This window comes from Mus musculus, chromosome 6, assembly GCF_000001635.26.
Source record: "Mus musculus strain C57BL/6J chromosome 6, GRCm38.p6 C57BL/6J".
NCBI lineage: Eukaryota > Metazoa > Chordata > Mammalia > Rodentia > Muridae > Mus > Mus musculus.
Window position 1 is genome coordinate 21,701,812 of NC_000072.6, and position 22,784 is coordinate 21,724,595.

At 39.9% G+C, this 22,784-nt stretch overlaps 1 protein-coding gene across 1 annotated transcript in view; it reads left to right on the forward strand.

The window, feature by feature from the left end:
- The window catches only part of Kcnd2 (potassium voltage-gated channel, Shal-related family, member 2), a 514,460-nt gene that overhangs the window by 486,466 nt on the left and 5,210 nt on the right, over positions 1-22,784 (forward strand). The window contains exons 2-4 of the mRNA NM_019697.4: positions 12,324-12,486; positions 20,575-20,670; positions 21,376-21,468. Of these exons, the coding sequence (NP_062671.1) occupies positions 12,324-12,486; positions 20,575-20,670; positions 21,376-21,468 (352 nt within the window). The remainder of the gene's footprint in view (positions 1-12,323; positions 12,487-20,574; positions 20,671-21,375; positions 21,469-22,784) is intronic.

The window sequence follows — 22,784 nt, forward strand, 5'->3', positions numbered from 1 at the left end:
TAACCATAAAACGATGTATCTACGACTTCAAATCTGTAGGGACAGACCAGGAGAGAACATCTTGAGCTCTGACTTCGTGGTCCTTGCACTGAGGATGTAGATGCTAGAAGGCTGCACTTCCCTAGGATGTCTGGCATCTGCTGTTCTCCCTGGGAAAGGCCCTGAAGAGGAGCTGTGGAAGGCTGTGAAAGAAGGGCAGATGTTTTTTGCTCCTGTTTTGCATCTTGAAAGGTGGCATTCCAGGGACCTCTATGACTCTAGTTCTTCCCAGGCCTTGATATCACCAGCTTCCATTAATGAACCTTTAGCCCCAAATCTCTTATAACTCTCCCCAACCCATATCCATGGTAACCTTTTGATGCTGATAATTGTTGATGTATCAATCTGCTCTGCAATTTTATCATCATGTGATGAAAATTCCATCAAGAATCCTGCCCTCTTGTAAAGACTTGAGGGGATGTTTTGCTTAAAATTTGAACACAAACTTTATTTTCTAAGGTATTGTTCTTGTAGAAATCTTCCTTCTGGAAAACTACACGGAGACATGAATATAAAAAGGCATATGAGAATCTTTGCATTGGTTATGTTTATAATACAGCATTTTCTCTAGAATTTTTTAACCTTTTAATTTCCAGTTTTATTTCCATATAGTTCCCATTTTACTTCTTTAAAGCGATCTTGAGGCAAATGTTATTTCATAGATATTTTTAAGTTGGTTATATTTAAGCTTGGCCATTTTGTTGTTTGGTTTTAGGTTAGTAATTTTCTAAACCAGATGCAATCAGAAAGCAACCATTAGAGCATTTTCACAGATAATTATAACACAATAGAATTACACAAGTAGAGACTTGAAGTTATTTAATACCCTCTTCACGACTATCTTTCATAGCTAATAGAATGCTCAATCAATTCTTTAATCTCTTCAGAAGAGGCAAAGCAATCTACACCTTGAATGTATATAATATCTTCATTTAATCTTAGAGGATAAAACTGCTTCACAATGATCAAGAAAATCTTTACTCTCATGTAAAGATGAGCCTTTAGTTTCTCATCAAAAATAAAGTTTCTTTAAGGATATAGAGAATTCCCACGTCAAATTGAACAATAGAATTTTAGTGTAAATAACGGTGGTCTTTGGGAACCTACATCACGGTTTGAGTCTAGGGAAAGGGTCCGTTGGGAAAACATTTGCCAGGCAAGAGTGAGGAGCGGAGTTGGAACCCCAGAATCTATGTGGATACCTTGTATGAAAAGAGACAGAGCAGAGACTCCCTTAAGAATGCTAGTGAGCTATACTAACTGAGCTAGTGAGCTTTTGGTTCAAATAACAGAAAATGCCTCTTGTCTCAGCTCCAAACTTTGTCTCTGTAACTCCTTCCATGGGTGTTTTGTTTCCAATTCTAAGAAGGGGCAAAGTGTCCACACTTTTGTCTTTGTTCTTCTTGAGTTTCATGTGTTTCGCAAATTGTATCTTGTATCTAGGGTATTCTAAGTTTCTGGGCTAATATCTGCTTATCAGTGAGTACATATCATGCGAGTTCTTTTGTGATTGGGTTACCTCACTCAGGATGATGCCCTCCAGGTCAATCCATTTGCCTAGGAAATTCATAAATTCATTCTTTTTAATAGCTGAGTAGTACTCCATTGTGTAAATGTACCAAATTTTCTGTATCCATTCCTCTGTTGAGGGGCATCTGGGTTTTTTCCAGCTTCTGGCTATTATAAATAAGGCTGCTATGAACATAGTAGAGCATGTGTCTTTCTTACCAGTTGGAACATCTTCTGGATATATGCCCAAGAGAGGTATTGAGGGATCCTCTGGTAGTTACTATGTCCAATTTTCTGAGGAACTGCCAGACTGATTTCCAGAGTGGTTGTACAAGCTTGCAATCCCACCAGCAATGGAGGAGTGTTCCTCTTTCTCCACATCCTCGCCAGCATCTGCTGTCACCTGAATTTTTGATCTTAGCCATTTTGACTGGTGTGAGATGGAATCTCAGGGTTGTTTTGATTTGCATTTCTCTGATGATTAAGGATGCAGAACATTTTTTCAGGTGCTTCTCAGCCATTTGGTATTCCTCAGGTGAGAATTCTTTGTTTAGCTCTGAGCCCCATTTTTAATGGGGTTATCTGATTTTCTGGAGTCAACCTTCTTCAGTTCTTAATATATATTAGATATTAGTCCCCTATCTGATTTAGGATAGGTAAAGATCCTTTCCCAGTCTGTTGGTGGTCTATTTTTGTCTTATTGACAGTGTCCTTTGCCTTACAGAAGCTTTGCAATTTTATGAGGTCCCATTTGTCAATTCTCGATCTTACAGCACAAGCCATTGCTGTTCTATTCAGGAGACTACCATATCCGGGGATCCATCCCATAATCAGCCGCCAAACACCATTGCATGCACTAGCAAGATTTTGCTGAAAGGACCCTGATATAGCTGTCTCTTGTGAAACTGTGCCGGGGCCTAGCAAACACAGAGGTGAATGCTCACAGTCAGCTATTGCATGGATCACAGGGCCCCCAATGGAGGAGCTAGAGAAAGTATCCAAGGAGCTAAAGGGATCTGCAACCCTATAGGTGGAACAACAATATGGACTAACCAGTACCCCCTGGAGCTCGTGTCTCTAGCTGCATATGTATCAGAAGATGGCCTAGCAGGCCATCAGTGGAGAGAGAGGCCTATTGGTCGTGCAAACTTTATATGCCTCAGTACAGGGGAATGCCAGGGCCAAGAAGTGGGAGTGGGTGGGTAGGGGAGTGGGGGGTGTATGGGGGACTTTTGGGATAGCATTGGAAATGTAAATGAGGAAAATACCCAATTAAAAAAATTTTAAAAAAGAAAGAAAATGCCTCAAAATGTAAAGAAAGGGATTAAAGAAGACAAGGATGTCATTTTCTGTCTTACAAATGCACACTATGTGTTCACACATATGAAAACATGCACACACACATGCACACATGTATGCACACACACACATGTTCTTCACTTCTTTAGTATTTAAACAATGGTTGGTAACTATAAACATGAAACATTACATTATCACATTACATTATTTATCTTTAATTTTTTGAAGTGCCAGCAGGAGGACTCAGAGAGTAAAAAGGTAGTTGTCTTAAGCTTTATAACTTGAGTCCAATACCCCATGTACTACCATGATTAAATGAGACAGTCAACTACCACAGTTGTCCTTGGACTTGCACATACACATAGAATAAATGCATTTTTACCAGGAAAGAAATTTCTAGTCAGTAACTAGGCCAAGAGCTTCATAGATCTCTTTAGGCACAAGGAGGACAAGGCAGGTCTTCAGCTTCGATGCAAAACTTGTAAGAATGTTCTCCATGCTGGTACAACCACTCTGGAAATCAGTCTTGCGGTTCCTCAGAAAACTGGACATAGTACTACAGGAAGATCCAACAATACCACTCCTGGGCATATATCCAGAAGATGCTCCAACTTGTAATAAGGACACATGCTCCACTATGTTCATAGCAGTCTTATTTATAATAGCCAGAAGCTGGAAAGAACCCAGATGTCCCTCAACAATGGAATGGATACAGAAAATTTGGTACATTTACACAATGGAGTACTACTCAGCTATTAAAAAGAATGAATTTATGAAATTCCTAGGCAAATGGATGGACCTGGAGGGCATCATCCTGAGTGAGGTAACCCAACCACAAAAGAACACACATGATATGCACTCACTGATAAGTGGATATTAGCCCAGAAACTTGCACTACCCAAGATACAATTTGCAAAACACATGAAACTCAAGAAGAAGGAAGACCAAAGTGTGGATATGTCGATCCTTCTTAGAAGAGGGAGCAAAATACCCATGGAAGGAGTTACAGAGACAAAGTTCAGAGCAGAGACTGAAGAAATCACCATCCAGAAACCACCCCACCTGGGGATCCATTCCCAAAACAACCTCCAAACCCAGACACTATTGCGGATGCCAACAAGAACTAGCTGACAGGAGCCTGATAAAGCTGTCTCCTGAAAGGCTCTGACAAATACAGAAGTGGATGCTCACAGCCATCCATTGGATGAAGCACGGGGTCGCCAATGAAAGAGTTAGAGAATGTACCCAAAGAGCTGAAGGGGTGTGCAGCCCCATAGGAGGAACATCAATATGAACTAACCAGTGTCCCCAGAGCTCCCTGGGACTAAACCACCAATCAAAGAAAACACATGGTGGGACTCATGGCTCTATCTGCATGTGTAGCAGAGCATGGCCTAGTCAGTCATCAATGGGAGGAGAGGTCCTTGGTCCTGTGAAGGTTCTATGCCCCAGTATAGAGAAATGCCAGGGCCAGGAAGTGGGAGTGGGTGGTTGGGAGTGGGTGGGCTGGGGAGAAGGGGGAAAGGGGGGGAATAGAGGATTTTTGGAGGGGAAACTAGGAAAGCAGATAACATTTGAAATGTAAGTAAAGAAAATATCTAATAAAAAAAGAAGAGTGCTCTCCGTAGTGGAGAGCACTAACCTGGAACTGCACTTCAGAGAAGGAGCTGAGGACGGGGTGGGAATGGGGAGGTAATGGAATAGGGTTGTATTGTTAGAGCTGTCGCAAGGGCCATGGCTTGGAGTTGTACTGTCATCTCAGATACCTCAGTGGCCACAAAAAAAAGGTTAAATCTCTGCCGCACTCCTATCTCTCAGTCAGTTCTGTGAGAATTACAAAGCAGACAATATGCAAAATTATCAGGACTTTCTGGGAATAATTAGAAATCAGAGATGTGTCACGTCGTTACTGGATAATCCATAAGTAATTTGAAAAGCACAGTTGAAAATAAAATAGGTAAACACTTAATCACAACTTGAAGGTGTCGTGAGACCTCTAGTAGCTAATAGATTTTAGACTGTTCAAAATCAAGTGAGATTTAAAAAAGAAAAGAAAAGAAGAGAAGAGAAGAGAAGAGAAGAGAAGAGAAGAGAAGAGAAGAGAAGAGAAGAGAAAAGAAAAGAAAAGAAAAGAAAAGAAAAGAAAAGAAAAGAAAAGAAAAGAAAAGATTCACAATAAACAGCTCCATTACTGGCTTTTAACTTGGCTGACTGGCATCTGAAAAGTGATGAAAGCCTACATCCAGGAGCTAGCTCCTCCTCCATCATGGCAGAGGGCCTGAAGGGCCTCTGGAAGAACTATTCCCAATGAACTGGCCCCATGTTTTCCACAAGTAATGGAGCAACACTGCAAAAAAACAGGGGCATTTGCACTTTGAGGAAAAGCATTCAGGGAAGGATAAAAATGATGGAACCCCGCACAGAGACTGCATGTTATCTGGTAGAGGAAAGAAGATTGAAGCCACAGCAGCAGGTACCTGAAGGAAGCCACTGTGTGAGAGCAGCACATCAGGACTACACACGAAACTTCCCGGAATAGAAGAACACAAATAGGCCTCCTCTGGAAGCTGTTGCTGTCAGCCCGAAGCCAAATGGCCATATTTGCGGGAACCTTGATCTGCTTGCTGGGATAATTTTATTTCGTTGAAAGACAAGCTCGTCTCCTCTAATGCACTCCCCAGGTAAAACCAGAGTGGAGCCAGCTTGGCAAAGCAAGCACCATACGATGGTCTTTGCAAAGGATTGCTAATGCTCCCGACTTACATCAGCCTAAGATCAGCAGTGGCAGGACAGGGAGAAAGGGAAAGTCCGCCCCTTCCAAGGATGGTGTGTGAGATTATGATAACTGCCACTGGCTGGGCGTCTGAGCTCACAAAATTCTCCAAACAACTTCAAGGCATTTAACAATGCTGGCCATAGTCACATGACAATAAAAAGCATGCAGGAAGTGGGGAAATGTCGGGTTGCTACCCCTTCATCTTGTTTAAAGTCACTAGATTACAAGCAACTCCTCTGGGTATAAGAAGGAAGATACATTGATAATACTGAACCACTTTGTGTGACCATTTGAGAAGGTGCCAGAGAGGAACAGAAAAAATAATGAACTGCTCTGGTCCTGGACATGAGAAAGAGAACGAGAGAGAACTATCTCTCCTTGGTGTCTCCCTTGTTTCTTATTTGCCTCCAGACATCATCTTGACAGATTTATTTAAGCACTAAACATTTATTGAGCTCTAACGATTTGCTCAACAACAGACAAGGTCTGTGGTAAAGTCACTTGATACTGATGACAGGATCCTTGACCTGTTCCACCTCATGGTTTGGCAAGAAAGTACAAGCCTCTAAAAAGAAAACCAATTACAATTTATTAGTTGCAAGGTATAAAAGAAAAAGAATGAGTAGTCTCACTGGACCCCCAGATAAATGGTCAAGATGTTCTTCAAATGAGAACTGACATTTGGGCTCTGTCCATTTGAATTGCAGTTTTCTCCAAAAGATGTATGCAGTAGGAATGCAAAGAAACTTGTTCTAAAAAGAACAAAGTTGCAGTAGCCCAGCATCTCCATTTGACCCAGGACAGCTATGAGTTCAGATCAACATAATATTATAAAGTTACTCAAAACCTTGAGGGTTTTTTTTTTATAAATAAATTGCATGGTTATTGAGCATGAAGTTTAGATATGATAATATGCAACATAGCGTCAAAAGTCTAGACACGCCCAGTGTTAGAATGATGGAAGTAATATTATGTTCAAGTAACAAAAACAGTTCTGTGTTGATTGTAATACATCAGATGTGTGGATGAGCAGCTGAGGGAGAACCAAGGGTCCATTTGTGAAATGCTATGAGGATCTGAATCATAATAAAGAATTTGATCTCTTTCTTCCCGGTGACGGACACTAAGGTCTTCTGCCAAGGAAAGGGATGATCAGGATAAAGCAGACTGCTGAGGCAGAGATGAGGTGGAAAAGCAGAAAGTATCTTGTACTGTCCCACGGCTGGGGACACCATTCCTGTTGAAGCTGGACAGTATTCTTTGATTTGAATGTATGCCCCCCCCAATAATCAATTATACATTTACTGTCATAACTTTTAAAAAATGATAAAAATCTACTTGAAAATAAGAAAACATTCTTCAGACAGGACTCTGACGTCTCTTTACTGTTGGCATTCGTTCAGGCAATAAATATTTTATTAGGTCATGACGTTGCAACCGTCTGTTCCATTTATGAACTTTAAATCCTTCCCTTTGTGATATGAAATATGGAATTCAAGTAGAAAAATCAAAGACAAAAGAATTTGTTGTTAAAAAGGCAGAGTCCAAAGAAACCCAGTGAGTAATTCTGAATAGAAAACCCTTTTGGGTGAGAATGCTTAGCCCATGGGCTGAAGGCGTGGTGACTCTTTCATCCTTCCTTCTCCATTTCTATATACATCCTGTCCTTAAAAGTCCCTCATTTACACTCCAGAGGCCTAGTAAAGAGCTTCTTGTTTAAAATTGGGCATTAGTGATAGCTCACACTGTCACTGTAGAAGAGGACTTATCTTTTTAGAAGAAGCAAAATATTGTCAGAATTAGTTCATATCCTTGAAATTGGGTAATCTGTGAAAATGGTGGGATTTTTTTGTGTGCTGTTCAACTATTTCCAGAGTAATAAGATGCCCAAATATATCCTAAATGTTGAGCGTATGTAGGCAAAGATAAGGGATCTGTGCAGGCAATTTACTGGAAATACTTCTCCGCATCTCAGCTTGAGAAGACCAGAAAAGACCTGGTTTGTTTCCAAACTTTCGTTTAGGTTTTTATGCCCCCTAGTGGGCAGTTAGTATTAATGCAGTTGCAAAATCATGTAGCTCATTTGGCAGCCTTTCTTTTTGGTCAATTGAATTCAGACTCTGTAATCAATAATATATGGCATTGAGATTCCCTTAATGGTTACAATAATGTTTTAAATATTATTGAGCCATAATAGTAACTTAGCCAGAAGACCTCAATCTATGAAAGAGAATCTTCCATTTAAATGGTTTTCTTTCGTTTGGCTATTCAACTCTCATAGACTCGGTTATAGAGTGGTTGTCCAGTATGAGTGAGGATTTTCTTCTCCTTAAATCAAACAAGAAGGTCTCAGGAAAGGGAAAAATTATGTGAAGAAGCAGAACTTTATTCCAGACAATTCACCATAGAGGGTCCACATTTACCCCACTGAGCTTTATTCATGAATTCCCTGAACGTCTATTTTCTTTCACTAAAGACCTCTAGTTGTGAAAGAGAACCATCTAGTTTCCCCTTTGTCATAGAGGCTGAATGTGTTAGTTTTCTGAACGATAAAAAGATTCTAAAATATACTTTTAAAAGAATAATAGTTCATAGATTGGCTGAAACAAAAGATAGCACACAATTCTTGAAATAATGTATGTGAAATTCTCAAACTATGTAAGAGAAGGGGATTGACTCTTTGGGCAAAATAGGCGAGAACAAAGTCATTGCTGCTCTTAGGCAAACATTGATTTCAAAATGTCAAAGAGCAATCTTACCACTGTGAAATTAATACCAGAGCCCCTCTGGCAAAGAAGGTCTGTCCCACAAGCAGGTGTTATATGGCAACACTTTAAAAAGTCATTTGCTATTTGCAAACATAGCAGCCACTATAAAAACTATCCATCAAACTGTGATCCTTCTAGATTGCAAGCTGATGGCAGAAAATCCATGAATAACATAGCCACTGAGACCCTAAGGGATAGAAATATTAGTTAATAAGTAATCCAGTTTCCGGGTCAGAAGAAATTGTTTTGTATACCTCTTGGATTAGCACTCAAGCCAAAAGAAAAACAGAAAGAAAGAAAGAAAACCCTCAGATACAAAATCATAATCAGTCACACACGCACACACACACACACACGCAGAGAGAGAGAGAGAGAGAGAGAGAGAGAGAGAGAGAGACAGAGACAGAGAGACAGAGAGAGACAGAGACAGAGACAGAGGCAGAGAGACAGAGAGAGACAGAGACAGAGAGAGACGGAGAGGGAGAGGGAGAGAGAGAGAGAGAGAGAGAGAGAGAGAGAGAGAGAGAGAGAGAGGTTCTTCCACCAGGATATTATACATATTATGTACTTTCATCTAATTTCTAAAGAAAGCAATCCATCTTTCAAACATGCCTCCAGGAATTGATTTGTGCCTAGATGAGTTGTTTGTATTTTAACTAGTTGAGTGGTTGATACACAGTAATGGACCCACCCAGCACCTGGATTCCTCAGCAGACATGACTGTTCTGGACTTCACTACATCTACCCGGGCTCCAGTCATTCTACTTCTCATACCTGGCAACTTGTGACTTTCCATCACAGAACAACAAAGGATTGGGCATGAGGTTGCGCACTGCATTCACTCTAATATCAACACTTTCTTTCTTCCTTTGGAACAAAAATCCCTTCTATGTGAATGATTGTTTTTTTAAACATCACTCCTGTCTCCTTTCTCAGTGTCCCTGGAAAACAGATTTGTAAGCCAGGACTTTTCTAGGGATATTACCCATTACAATGGAATATTACCCATTATACTTTTGTTGTGTGAATGTATATATATATGTATATATATTCTTCATATTAGATAAGCAAGAAAAATAAAAGTCATATGAATAAAACTAGAGGTCTACCAATGGAGCATTCAAAACTATGTAAAAACTTTGAACTTTTTGCAATTTCTTAGCTGTTAATTTTTTTGTAAAAATGTCAAATGGTGAAATTAAATGGATATAGATAAAATTTTATTTACAATATGTTGTGTGTAAAATTTACCAACATTTGCCAGCCTATAAAAACACAAAAATTAGTAAGATTAATAGACTAACAAATAGATGATTGGTTCGTGCATATGTATATACAGACATATCTTCATACATGGATAAATAGGAAATAAATATATACAGACTCACTTGAGTTCTTTGCTTGTACCATTTGGACCCTTGAATATGTAAGGGAGATGGATGAATCCAGGGACTTTACCTGTAGTTGAAACTCAAGTCTTTGGTAACCAGAATTTAAATATGTCTGATTGTGGCATGTGTGGCTGCATGTGCTAAGCACAGTGCTCCCGACATATGGAGAACCAAGGTTATGGTGAAGCAATTGGATGAAACTTGAATGAATGCAGCTAGAAATGCTTCTAACTTGTTACCAGCTTGATTTTGAATCAGGGTTTCTACTGCAATGTTCAGAATTTTTTTTTTACTGGACACCACATTCAGTTAGGCAGCCCCACATGTAGCCTTAAATTTTATAACCCCCCAGAGACTGTTACATAGCCACATATGTGATCACATCAGATGGTCGGAAAAGTTGGACAAGAATCAATGCAGTATGGACATTCTGTTGAAGGAATTTGAATTATGGTGGATTACCTGGACTGCTGGTCACCCACAAACACTAAGAATGTGTTATTGGAGAATCAAAGCATTGAACAGAGCCCCAATGGGGCCCTCAAATGCACTAGGGTCAGTATCCAGCCTGTCACTATCACCGGCTCTTCCTTGGCCAGTTTCTCTGCAATTCCCATCTACAGGTTGACACAAAATATTTTCCACAAGATCCATGTTAATAAGGGTGTTCATTTCCTATTCTTTCCCAGGAATAAGCACTTAGACCTCTAGTATTAAGTAAGAGAAAATGCATGTACTCTCCTGATATACAGCGAGAGGCTGCTTCATGCTAGGAAGACATAAAGTCCAACAGCTCCCACTCTCTCAACTTTATTTTATAAAGAATGAAAAGTAAAGAGAAAATGTCAGACTGGAGACACAGTTCAGCGAGACACCCCCTGACTAGCATGGAAAATATTCTTGGTTCAATCCCAGGTACCACAGACAAGACTAAAAACATAAATACTACATCATCTATGGATAATATGAAGTATGAAAGTTATCAAATGAGAAGTTGCTATGGAACATAGAGAATGGAACAGGAATTCTGTGGACATGGTGGATAGGAAAGAGCTTTGGGAATGAAGACATTTGATTGCCACCTAGTGAATGATCTGGGGCTGCACACAAAGCAGAGAGCTAAATGGCCAGTGTGTCCACAGGACAAGGAGTGTGGCAGCGGCTGGGACAAAGTAAACAGGAACTAGGCGGTCATTGTTTTACCATAGTCTGGAGACAAAGAGGATGCGCTTCAATTTGCTTTAGTTTCCAGCTCCATTAGGTAGCTGAGATAAAGTTCCAAATGGCAGGTATCTGTTTTAAAAGCATGGCTCTGTTCTATGCCTTGTAGCGAGGTGACTGTGGAAAGTGTAGATAAGTTCCTCTGTCCATTGGTAAGTGGTCAAGTAGAAGGTGAGTAAAGAGACCTAAGTGGGTTTCTAAATGTCTTAGTCACAAGTGAAAAGAGCAAGACATGGCTCTAGTAGTGGCAGGTAGTTCAATCCATATTAGAATAAGAATCTAGTGGGGTCAGCATGGAGAAGTTCTGCTTAACTATAGAAGGCAAACTATGAAAACTGATTTGAGAGCTGGCATAGGACATGGGGAACAGAAGTGTTCTGTTCTGTCTAGTTTAAGGCTTCATGGGCTCATAGGCATCCATATTTAGAAATAATAAGTCTAGACTACTGAGGGTAGGACTCTCCTGTATGAAAAAGTCATCCAGTGAGGTTATGACTGAAAATTAGAATATCCTCTACCTAAAACCAGTCTTAAGATGTGGGATTAATCGAAAAAACACAAGGACAAGGTCTATATGAAGAACACAAGAAGATTTCAAACTGGGATATAAATTATACCAAGCTTTAGGAATCAGATAAAGAGAAAGAAGTCGGAAAAGAGGAGAAAGTGGGACCCAGTGAGGTAAGACGGTGACTAACACTCAAGCAAAGGACAAAGTGTTTTTGAGAACAGCCAGCAACTCACACACAAGCACCAGACTGGGGAAGGTTATCATGAGAAATGGCCATCGGTTCTCACAAGTGAAGGTTAATGGGAAACATGCAAAGCGTGTTTTTTAAAATAACTGGAGCTGCTGAAAACCCAATGATGTGATGCCCTACTTTTCCTGCTTAAATTTCATCCCCCATCCAATGCTGAAAAATTAAGTGGAAAAGTGTGTTATCCACACTATAAATTCCAGCACAGAAATATTGACTATTAAATAAATGTTTTTTTAAAAAAAAACCTATGCCACATCATATAAAAGGCAAATTGAAGAGCTTTCATGACATCATTGGACTTTAAATATGTTCTAATCTGAGAGGTTTATAAATGTTATCATCATTTTCTACAAGGTTGAAAGGTATTTTTTGTGAGTTTGTATTCACAATTTCCCACTTATTAGTTTGACACCTTGCATATTTTAGTCATGAACTAGAAATGGAGGTATTTCCCAAGTATCATTTGGCCTAAAGCAAAGGAAAAAAAAAAGAAGAAGAAAAGAACTAATTATACCAGGAAGAAGTATGACTTATGACAATTCTTTTTCCTCTCACCCAGGTATGGCGACATGGTACCAAAAACCATAGCAGGGAAGATTTTTGGGTCCATCTGCTCACTGAGCGGAGTCTTGGTCATTGCGCTACCCGTGCCTGTGATCGTGTCGAACTTCAGTCGGATCTACCACCAAAACCAACGAGCAGACAAACGAAGGGCACAGAAGGTAGGCGCCGAACGCTGTGACAGCAAGCGTTACCATTTATCACTTTTTATAATAACTTACAAGATCCTTGCCACTCATTCAATACTGGGCTAATGATGAAAAGACCATAGTATCTCAGCAGCTTAAAGCAAGGGGTTGGGTTTTAACCAGTGAGGAAACATGTTGATCATGATCACGCTACTGGTCCATTGTCGGTCTAGAAATGGAGACTCCCTGTGAGCTGCACCTCTCCAGTCATGGACTGGATGACTCGCACTCGGTCTCACACAGCCTCTCTTGAAGTGACCCCAGACTCTGGCACCTGTGCTGCGTTAGCCAAAGCTGGTCACACAGCCCCAGCTAGATTAACCATGGGCAGAGAATGGCCACAATGAGGTCGGAGGTAGAAAGCAAGAAGAAATTGTGAAGATTGCTAATAACCGTTTATTCGTACATATATTCTTAAGAATTATTATTAAAGTCCTATTTTGAGATCTGATTCATTTAGTTCTTCTTCCTTAGAAATCAGGCTGCTTCCAATAAAAGGGGGCGGGGGCTGTTAACAAGAGCCGAGACACGTATCTCAGCTATTTTGCTCAAGTCAGAGAGGAAGTAGGAAAATTCTGGGCATTTGGATTTACGCTGTTGGGGGAATTTGATTTTGTTTCTGTTTTTGTTTTTACCTAGGCCAGTAGTTTCCTGTGCCTCTGCACTTTGTGTCAATTATTTAACCCCACTCTATACTTATGTGTAAAATGGAGAAATAATAAGATTATGATAATATGCAAAAATATATAAATCTGTAAGCTTATAAATCTGTTAACTTATAATCTCATTAGCAACATTTATTATTTCCTGATGGCTTATTTTAGACCAGGCAATGGTATAAGGACCAAGAAAATGATTTATACAGTCTTCATCAAACTCTAGGATTTGGTTGCCATCATTCTTCCCAATTAGTAGGTGGGAATCCTAAAGTTTCCAGCAATCAAGCCATCCTAAGACCATGTTAACTAATAAGTTCAAGAGCAACCATTCAGTGGAAGCCAGTCTGAGTTGGGGGAAGGTCAGAATTCAGTTATTTGCTACATTCTGTGTCCAATAAGAAAAACATCTGATGTGTACCTTGGTATCCTTTGTTAGCCCCTTCTATTGGAATCCTCTTGAGACTCACTGAGAAAATAGCATGCAAATCTGAATTAGAATCTAATTTTAATAAACACTTAACACTGCTGCTGCCTGCTTCTCTGGCAAACTGGATGAGTGTAAGTTCACGTGCCTTCCTCATTCTGATAGTCACCTTGATAGTCAGGGCACTTTGCTTAGAAACTACTTTGGAAATCCTTCTTGATGCTTCCTCTGCATTTACAGAGCGCTGCATTTCCAGTATTTTTCATGCCCATTGCATTTCTCTCCTTCTTTTTTTGTAAATGCCAATACTCTGCTCATAGCTATGTTTCATTGCATGAGCAGTCTAGATAACTCCATGCACCTGCAACTTACTGCAGTTCACTACCAGCCCTGGGGCTGGTCCCATTCTGGAGTTTAAACATGGTTGTCATCACATGTAGAACCAATAAAGTAGAAACCCTTATAAGGTAGCCCTTGGATAATTTCAGTGATTTCATGTAAATACAGGCATGTTCCACAGAGATCTCTTTTATGACCAATGTCAGAGAGGTATTTCCTCCAGCTTGATCAGCCTTGGACTGCTTGCTTTAAGGAAACCCCTATTGGTGAACAATTATCTAGGTTCAAATTACTATCCAGAGCAGTAATAAATATTTTAGACAACATTTATGCGTTATTAATAATCTAATAGGCTAGAAATGTTAAGAAAGTGAAGGATATAGGAAAGGAAGAAAGGTAGAAGACAGGCAGGAACGCTCTGTCATTCCCTTCTCTTATAGGGCGCATTTGGACAAGCATAGCTGTAAGGACTGATTTCAGGTTCCTCTATAAGGGACCTTTCATGTGGTTCTGGCAATACATGGCACTCAAAGACACTATCTGAAAGAGCAGTCATCCTCCAAGAAGATTAACTCTTACATTTACCTGTCGCCATTCTCTGTCTTTTCTAAGCGTAAGAACTACTTAGAGAAAAACAGTCGGAAGCACAAATACATTTTATTTTTTATTAGATATTTTCTTTATTTACACTTCAAATGCTATCCCCTTTCCTGGTTTTCCCTCCGAAAAACCCCTACTGCATCCCCACCCCCCTATTCACCAAGCCCCCCACTCCTGCTTCCTGCCCTGGCATTCCCCTACACTGGGACATAGAGCCTTCTTAGGACCAAAGGCCTCGCTTCCCATTGATGTCCAACAAGGCCGTCCTCTGCTACATATGCACCTGGAGTCCTGGGTCCCTCCATGTGTACACTTTGGTTGGTGGTTTAGTCCCTGGGAGCTCGGGGGGGGCGGGGGTGACTGGTTGGTTCATATTGTTGTTCCTTCTGTGGGGCTGCAAGCTCCTTCAGCTCTTTTGGTCCTTTCTCTAGCTCCTCCTTCTGTCCTTATTACTTGTTGTTATTTCTTATTACTTGTTGGAATATATATATCTGCAAAGAATATCATGTGTAATGATTTAAAAAAAACGCACTCTGAGAACATCTTTAGAAAATGAGAATTTCTTAAAAGCCAGCAGTCTAAATCTGCAACAGGCTAAATGAAAGCACATAAGTGTGATCTCTTCAGAGTGTGCCCTGCACCTTCATGGGCTCACTGGTCCTCACTCATGGCCTACCTTGTGAGCATTTTTCCTTGATGTACAAGATGCTGCACATCGCTAACACACATGTTGAAACTCCCTGATGGGGTGAGCTACAAAGCTGTAAAAGTGCTTAGAAGCATTTGTGCCTAAATAAACTGGAAATCCAAAATTAAGTAGATGTGATGTTATAGAGTAATTGAAAAGTGGACTTCATGTATGATTTTTTTATTTTCAAATTATATTTATATCCCAAAGGTCCACCATGACACACTGAGTTTTATATGTGACTATTAGAGAAACTGACTTAATAAAGCTAGATAAAATAACCTAATATAATATTTCAATAAACATCCTATGATCAAATAAACTGAGCATAATTGCAAGAACAAAATGCATATTAAATATAATACATTACCACGTAGTTTTTTCTACTTTCTAGGATATTAGAAACAAAACAGACTAAACTTCCATTATACTAAGATGATTTGTATTCATCTGGGTCTGGAGACTGAATGACTCCTTAGGTATCACAGTTACAAAAAAAACAAAAAACAAAAAAACAACAACCAATAATTCAACCAAGCAAGCAGTCTTTCAGTAAAAATTTAATAAAAAGCAACACTTAAATGGACCAAGTAAAATAATATTATGAAATAGTTATTTTCTGTGCTTAGGTCTGTAGCTGACTCCAGTCTACAGCAAGGGAGAAAACATACATTGCATGTGTGTAAGAGACTTCCTTGTCCGTACTACCAAGGGATTGCCCTACTTGACCCTTCCACCCACCAAGCCCTCCTTCTGCTTGTCCTGCATATCCACACCATTAAAGCAAGCGCACCACTTACTCCACTCTTCTCAAGCCTTGAGAGTCTTTGCTTTAGACTTGGGACTGAAGACAGGCATAAGATGTGACATCTCATCTACCGCAACTACTGGCCATTGCATCTTGCTAGACTCATTTTTCATCCAGACATTCAAGAATAGTTTATAGACTAGATTTTATTTGCCAGAAGTAAATCTTAATTGGTAGAAGGCCAGATCATAAGGGTGACATTTTGAAGCAAAGGGCTACTCTGTTTGAAACTATGAATAAGACTATATAGTCATCTGCCTATTCAATGCTAACTTGACCGTACCACATAACAGTGATAAGTATAACTTAATAAAACCAAAGCAACTGCCTTCATCCAGGTTTCTAGTATGCCATGGATGATGTAACATCATAATCATAATCACGTGAAGGTTATGTCATCATTTCAGTTTTACAGGGGCTTGGGGATTTAACCAATAGATCTGTGATTGGTTAAATCCCAAGACCAGAAAACTTTAGCACTTTTTAAATACATATGTATTTACACACAATATATACAAATATTTAAACATATTAAATAAATACATTTATATGCATGCATATGTATTATAAGTTTATACCTTAATTTCCACATATATGTATATTAGAATTCATATATATATGCTAATGCTTATATTGCTAATATATATATATATATATTATATCCCCTCTCCTCTTATGCCCACTTACATGTTTCAATGCTTATATCTCCTAGCTGTGAGTCCTTTTGTTGACTGTTTATTTCACTCATCCACTTTACTGAGCAAAATCCCAGCACTGTACTTGCCAACGCTGCCCTCCTGGGATTACCCACACTTCAGAGCTGGGAACAGCACACAGTCTAAGACACTGTCTTCCACTTTCATCTTGGGTTGTTCTGGCTTGTTTCATTTCTAGGACAGATATTTTCCTTAGCAAATGGAGACAATCCAATAAATTCCTTCAGATCTTCAAAGCTGACAAAGCTTCGTATCCTGCATCCACATGAACCGTTTGAGTATTAAATGAATGAAACAGCCTGCAGTGTAGTGTCTGGAACACATGGTTTAGGCAGGGAGTATGAGGGCCAATATTTAAGCAGTGATGAATTATCTCAGATTAGTAAAAAGAGAGACATTCTCAAGATCCCTAGGTTGCCTAGGATACTTTCATTTCTCTAAAGTATTGAAAATATTGCTTGATTCAGTAACACTGTGGTTCAAAACATTTACTAAAACCTCATCCTAATTTGCATTCTTACTACTGGCATTTTGCCACTGCAAGAAGCTGCTGTTTTCTACAAGGTACAAGCAGGGGACCAAGAGGACTATTCTCTCTTAACCTCTCATTACACAGCAAGTATTGCCATGGCTGTCATACTGAGTAAGGTCATAAGAAAAGTGAGTTTCTGAAGTAACTTTGTAAAATAATCTCCTTCAATTACCTGCTGGAACCAAAGCTATAATCACAGATGGTAAAGGCTAGATTTCAACAGGTATTTGGCATGGCACTCCACAGGATGAGTTAAGCCAATTAACTCACAGTATTACAGCAAACTGAAAGAAAAGTCATGGCTGAAATAAAGACATGTGGACGGGTGTTTCTTTTGCTAATACAGTGCATGGCTTAACAAAAATGGCTGCTCTGCCTTTAAAACAATTACTTTACAGATTAGGACTCTATATGCATGACAAGTTGCTACCATTTATAAACTTCCTACTAAGTGATGAAAGATAGGTCACTGTCCTGTTCTGGACAGACAGTGGGAGGTGGGAGGGGAAACAAACAAAAATCCAAAGGATGGACAGGGAGGGGTGTGAAACAGCAAAAGAACAAGATGGAGAAGGTGGACCAAATAAGGCAATGAGCATTTGAGGAGCTTAAAGGATTGGAATGACAATAAGCACTTTCTGGAAATCAATAGGTAAATTGCTTGTTTGTAAAAGATTAAGGCAATTCTAGGTAATTTCCCAACATGCTTGTCATTGCCGTTGTTTTGTTGAGTCTGGACTGAAGTGCCTCAAGCTTGGGAAGATAAAAGTCTCTTTCCTACCTTCCAACTTAATTCTCCAGTGCTGGCTCAATATGTTCAGTGATCTCAGCATTCCACTGACAACAGAAGTGAAATTTGTCGATTGTCCACATTACTTGCAAATGATCTTGATACAGTACATGATTTTTACATGGAATTGACCCGCAGAAAAGCATAAGCTTAGGGGTGAAGAAAGAAAGAGTAGACCTGAAGCCATGATGAGAAATGATGTTCTAGAGCATGAAACTGTTCAGCACTGCTCTCCGAGGAGTAGATGAGAAGGGAAAATTTTGTAAAATCTACACACACACACACACACACACACACACACACACACACACACACCCTTTGATAAAAAAAAAAAAAAAAAAAAAAAAAACCTAAGTATGCTTCCAAAGGCTACTTTAAAGTTCTGATTGGTGAAATATGCCTGTGATTCCATCACATAACAAATGGCTATAGCAGGCTAAGGAAGACAATGACAGCCATAGGCCAGCCTCAGCTATTTAATATATTTGGGACCAACCTGGGTTATATAAAAGCCTGCCCCAAAGCAGCAACAAATAAGAGTTAATTGTGGTGAACTATGCTGTAGCTCCAGCTTTATAGGGACCTGAGCAAGATCACTATTTTAAGGCTAACTTCCTCCACTTAACAAAACCTTTTCTCAAAAGCATTAAAACAGTGACTGAAAAGATGGATCAGCAGTTAGGAGTGCTTGCTGTTCTTCCACAAGACTGGAGTTCAATTCCTACCATCCCCATCAAGGGTTCAAAACCACCTGGAATTTCAGCTCCAGGAGATTCAACATAATTACATTATTTCCCTCTTCCTCTTCCCTCCTTCCATGTGCTCTCCCTCCAACCTCTCAGGCAAACAAACTCCCTAAATATCCCCTGTTCCCTGTCAAATTTCAAAGCAGAAAAGACTGGGGATATAAATCAGCAGTAGAGAATTAGCCCCACATGCAGAAAACCTCATGGCTTCAATCCTCAGTACTTAAAAAACAAATGAATCAATAGTTGACTAAATAAACCATGCTTCCTTTGAACAGTGGCATATCATGTAGCCATATGATTTGTAGTAGTCTCTGCATGTGCTCTTGGATGATGTTCCCAGATGTAGATATTAAATAAACTGAAGAAGAATGTGAGCTGTGTTCATCCAGCTGTATTATGATATGTGTGTGCACATCTTGGGCTTCTGACAGGAGATGCAGCAGCCATTGGCTACAGAGCATAAGCCACACCACGGCCAGAGTACTTTCCTTGTGTGTGTCTTTGTAACATTAGTTTTATTTTTCATAGGCAATAATTCCCTTTCTATTTTTAGAATGGAAATAATTATTTTTAGATTTTACACAAAAGAGTATTCCAGAACTTGACCCTCAAGGTAGCATGGATATGAACTGCTCATAAAGGAAATGGTGGGCTTCTGACAGTAAGTCTGTAAGAAGCTTCCTGGACAAACCGTCCCAGGTGCTTTGGTGCATAAGCTTTTTAACCAGGAGCTATAAAGAGTGGTCCCCAGAATGTGCACGGTGGGAAGGCAGGCTCCTTCCTTGATGGTCACAAGGTAGCAAGGTAGCAATGTAGCAGGAATTGTAAAGAGAAACTAAGCTAGAAGGCTAGCCAACCAGTTGCTGTTCTGGGGAATACGGTACTGATGATCTCATTGGAACGAACCAACTGAACGAGCATCTGAAATTCTCCGAAGAGAAGAGCAGTCTATGGAAAATACTTTGAAAGTTTAAATAATCTTATATGCCCATATAAGATTATTTATTACATGTCAGGATAGACTCACTGCTTTTTTTATCTCAACAGTCAAGACTGAAATAGAAACCAGATGAATATATCTTTGTATAGATCCATGGGGACAAATAACCTAAACTCGGGGATTTTAAGATTCTGTAGTACTCAGCATGGGTTCCACTTTGGTCAACTCAGCAGCATCGTTGTAGAGGAAAAAATTAGGGAGGGTCTACACGTGCTCCTGAATAGTGAATTAAGAAGGGGAGAGGGAGTGAGCAAGAGGGGTAATGGGAGGGAAGGGGGAAGGAAAGGGAGGGAGGGAAGAAGGGATGGACAAGTGAAGAACAAGGGAAGAAAGGACAAATGTAGAAGGAAAGAAGTAGAAATGAAGGGCAGGGGAAAGTAGAGAAGGATAAGCTAATCTGATAGAGGAGGGAGGAGAATTCGAAAATGAGTCCTGGAAAACAAGTTACTAATTTACAAAAAGAAACCAGTGACATAAACAAGAATTGACAGCTACTTTGCTGGGCCTGGGGTTTCTACTTCACTAAGTTTCTCAGATCACAGTAACTGTAAATGCAAGTCAAGTGATACTGTTATTTCGCTCCTGACAAAACTGAAAGAATAACACAGTGATTTGATGTATGGCATGCACATTACATACATCATACACACAGTAACAAATATTAGCCGTTTCAAAGAATTTATCCTCTGACTTGTAGGCGGGATTCATTAGTGCTCACAGGATGTTTGTTCTTTTGGTTTTTTTTCTCTCCTGTAGAAAGCCAGGCTGGCCAGGATCCGAGCAGCCAAAAGCGGGAGTGCAAATGCCTACATGCAGAGCAAGCGGAATGGGCTACTGAGCAACCAGCTGCAGGTACAGACAAGACAAGCCTGTCACCGTCACTTCTTTGTAACCACAGGCTCATCAGCGTGATAGTGATTCGGTTCCACTTAACCATATGATTTTATTGCGAGTGATTATGAAAATGACTGCCGGAACAATAAAGTGTCATCTTTATAACTTTCCACCATGCGTTCTAGTTGCCTATAACAGCTTAGAAACTTTGCTAAGAGAAAGAGCAGGTGGTTATGACTTCTCTTTCCCAGAAGGAATTCCAGCTCCTAATTGTCCACAGTGTCAACCTGTCCAGTGTGACAGCAATGATATAAAAGATTCCCAATTATGAAAATGCTTAATTAGTTGTATTTCAAAATTACACATATACAGCTTGATGGGGGGGGGGGCAACTGGGAGACTTGATATCTTCCTCTGCTTCTGATGGAGAAAGAATAGTATTCAGTAAATGTTACAAAGGTCACAGGATCAAAGCAGAACTTGGTCAACTCTTAGTATTAGGAACTTGAATTTCCAATTCACGGAGGTGTCAGCTTAAAAGACCAAATGGAAATATGCCCGCTGATCACTCAGACTTAATTATACATGTGTCTTTTTTTAGTTAGTAGGTGCCACCAGTTAATCTCAGAAAACAGGCCAGGTAGCTCTGCGCACACGTGTGTAGTTCAGATTCTCCTAGTCTGCAAATTAAAGAGAAAGTACTGTGTCTTCCCTGTGTTACAGTCCTCGGAGGATGAACCGGCCTTCATAAGCAAATCTGGATCCAGCTTTGAGACACAGCACCACCACCTGCTTCACTGCCTGGAGAAAACCACGGTAAGACGACGGCTGGGCAGGTTTGCAGCCTTGTGCCTGAGAGCACTTCTGTTTGCTTCTGTGCAAACATCAAATTTCCAAGCAGAAATTGATCCTCTGCATCCCAAGGAAACAGGCAGAAAAGCAAGGTTACAGAAAGTTTCACAACAATAGAAATGCCTTGGTAACAATTCAACTTGGAAGTTGCTATAGTGATGGTACATGTTCCACCCTAAGTGGCTGCCTTAACTCCATTCCAAGACACCATAAAAGAAAGTTATCTTCCAATAAAATTGAATCAAATATTGTTTTTTTCTCCACTTATAAAATGATTTAAACAGGAAGAACAATCAATTTCAAGTGTCTCTGCATCTAAAGAGAGAAGCTGTCAAAGCTGTAACAAAAAGGAAGGAGGGATCAGAAGAAAAAGCAAAGATCTCTGTTACCCACAGGTGTAATGAATAGAGAGATAGAGATTTGAAAATGATCTCTTTAGTGCAATAAAATGATACTTGGTCACAGAGTGTCCTTAGCTACAAAGAAACCTCCTCACTTGCATGTAACCAGTGGGAATTATTCCACACCAAAGTTACCCATTTTTAAGCTAGCTGTCCATGGGCATCATGGTTTGTGACCACAGAACAGAACCAAGCATCTTTTATGTGTAGATTGGGTCAGCTCACTCACCAGTGATACAATATAAATAGTCTGAATTCTATCTAGCATGTCTGCCATCGACTTGTTTATACAGAAAGTCATTCAGCAAATACATAATCACTTTCCTGCTCTGGACCCACCAGAGAGCCAGAGCCACAGGCTGTGAAGTCAGGATGAACACCATCACCACCAAGCCTCTGTTGATAGGACAAATCAGGAACAATAGATGTAACTGGAAAAGGGTAGCCATGTAAGCAAGGGCGGGTCCACAGTGTGGGCCAATGAGGATCCATGAGTCTTCCTGGGCATCTCTCAGTTCTCTGGAGGTTTGGGAGATACAGATGACTTTGGTATTAGTCAGGCAAAGACAGAGGGACAGCTCAGGGTCACACTTAAAAGATGATGTAAGTGAAGGAAGAGAGCAGACAAGTGGGTGAGGAGGCGGCAGAGGAATCCAAAGGTCCCCAGAAGGTACATGAAGACTGTAAGAGAAAGACATAGCCGGGAGTTGTGCTGTCAGGGTGATTGTCTCACAATAAGTGGGACATTTTAGAGATTTAATTGGGACAGTTCCATGATTATATTTAAATTTTAAATAGAATTATACCTGTACTTCTGATGTTATAGCTAGAGAACACTTTAAAATTATGTGATAGATTAAAGATAGATTGATTTATGCC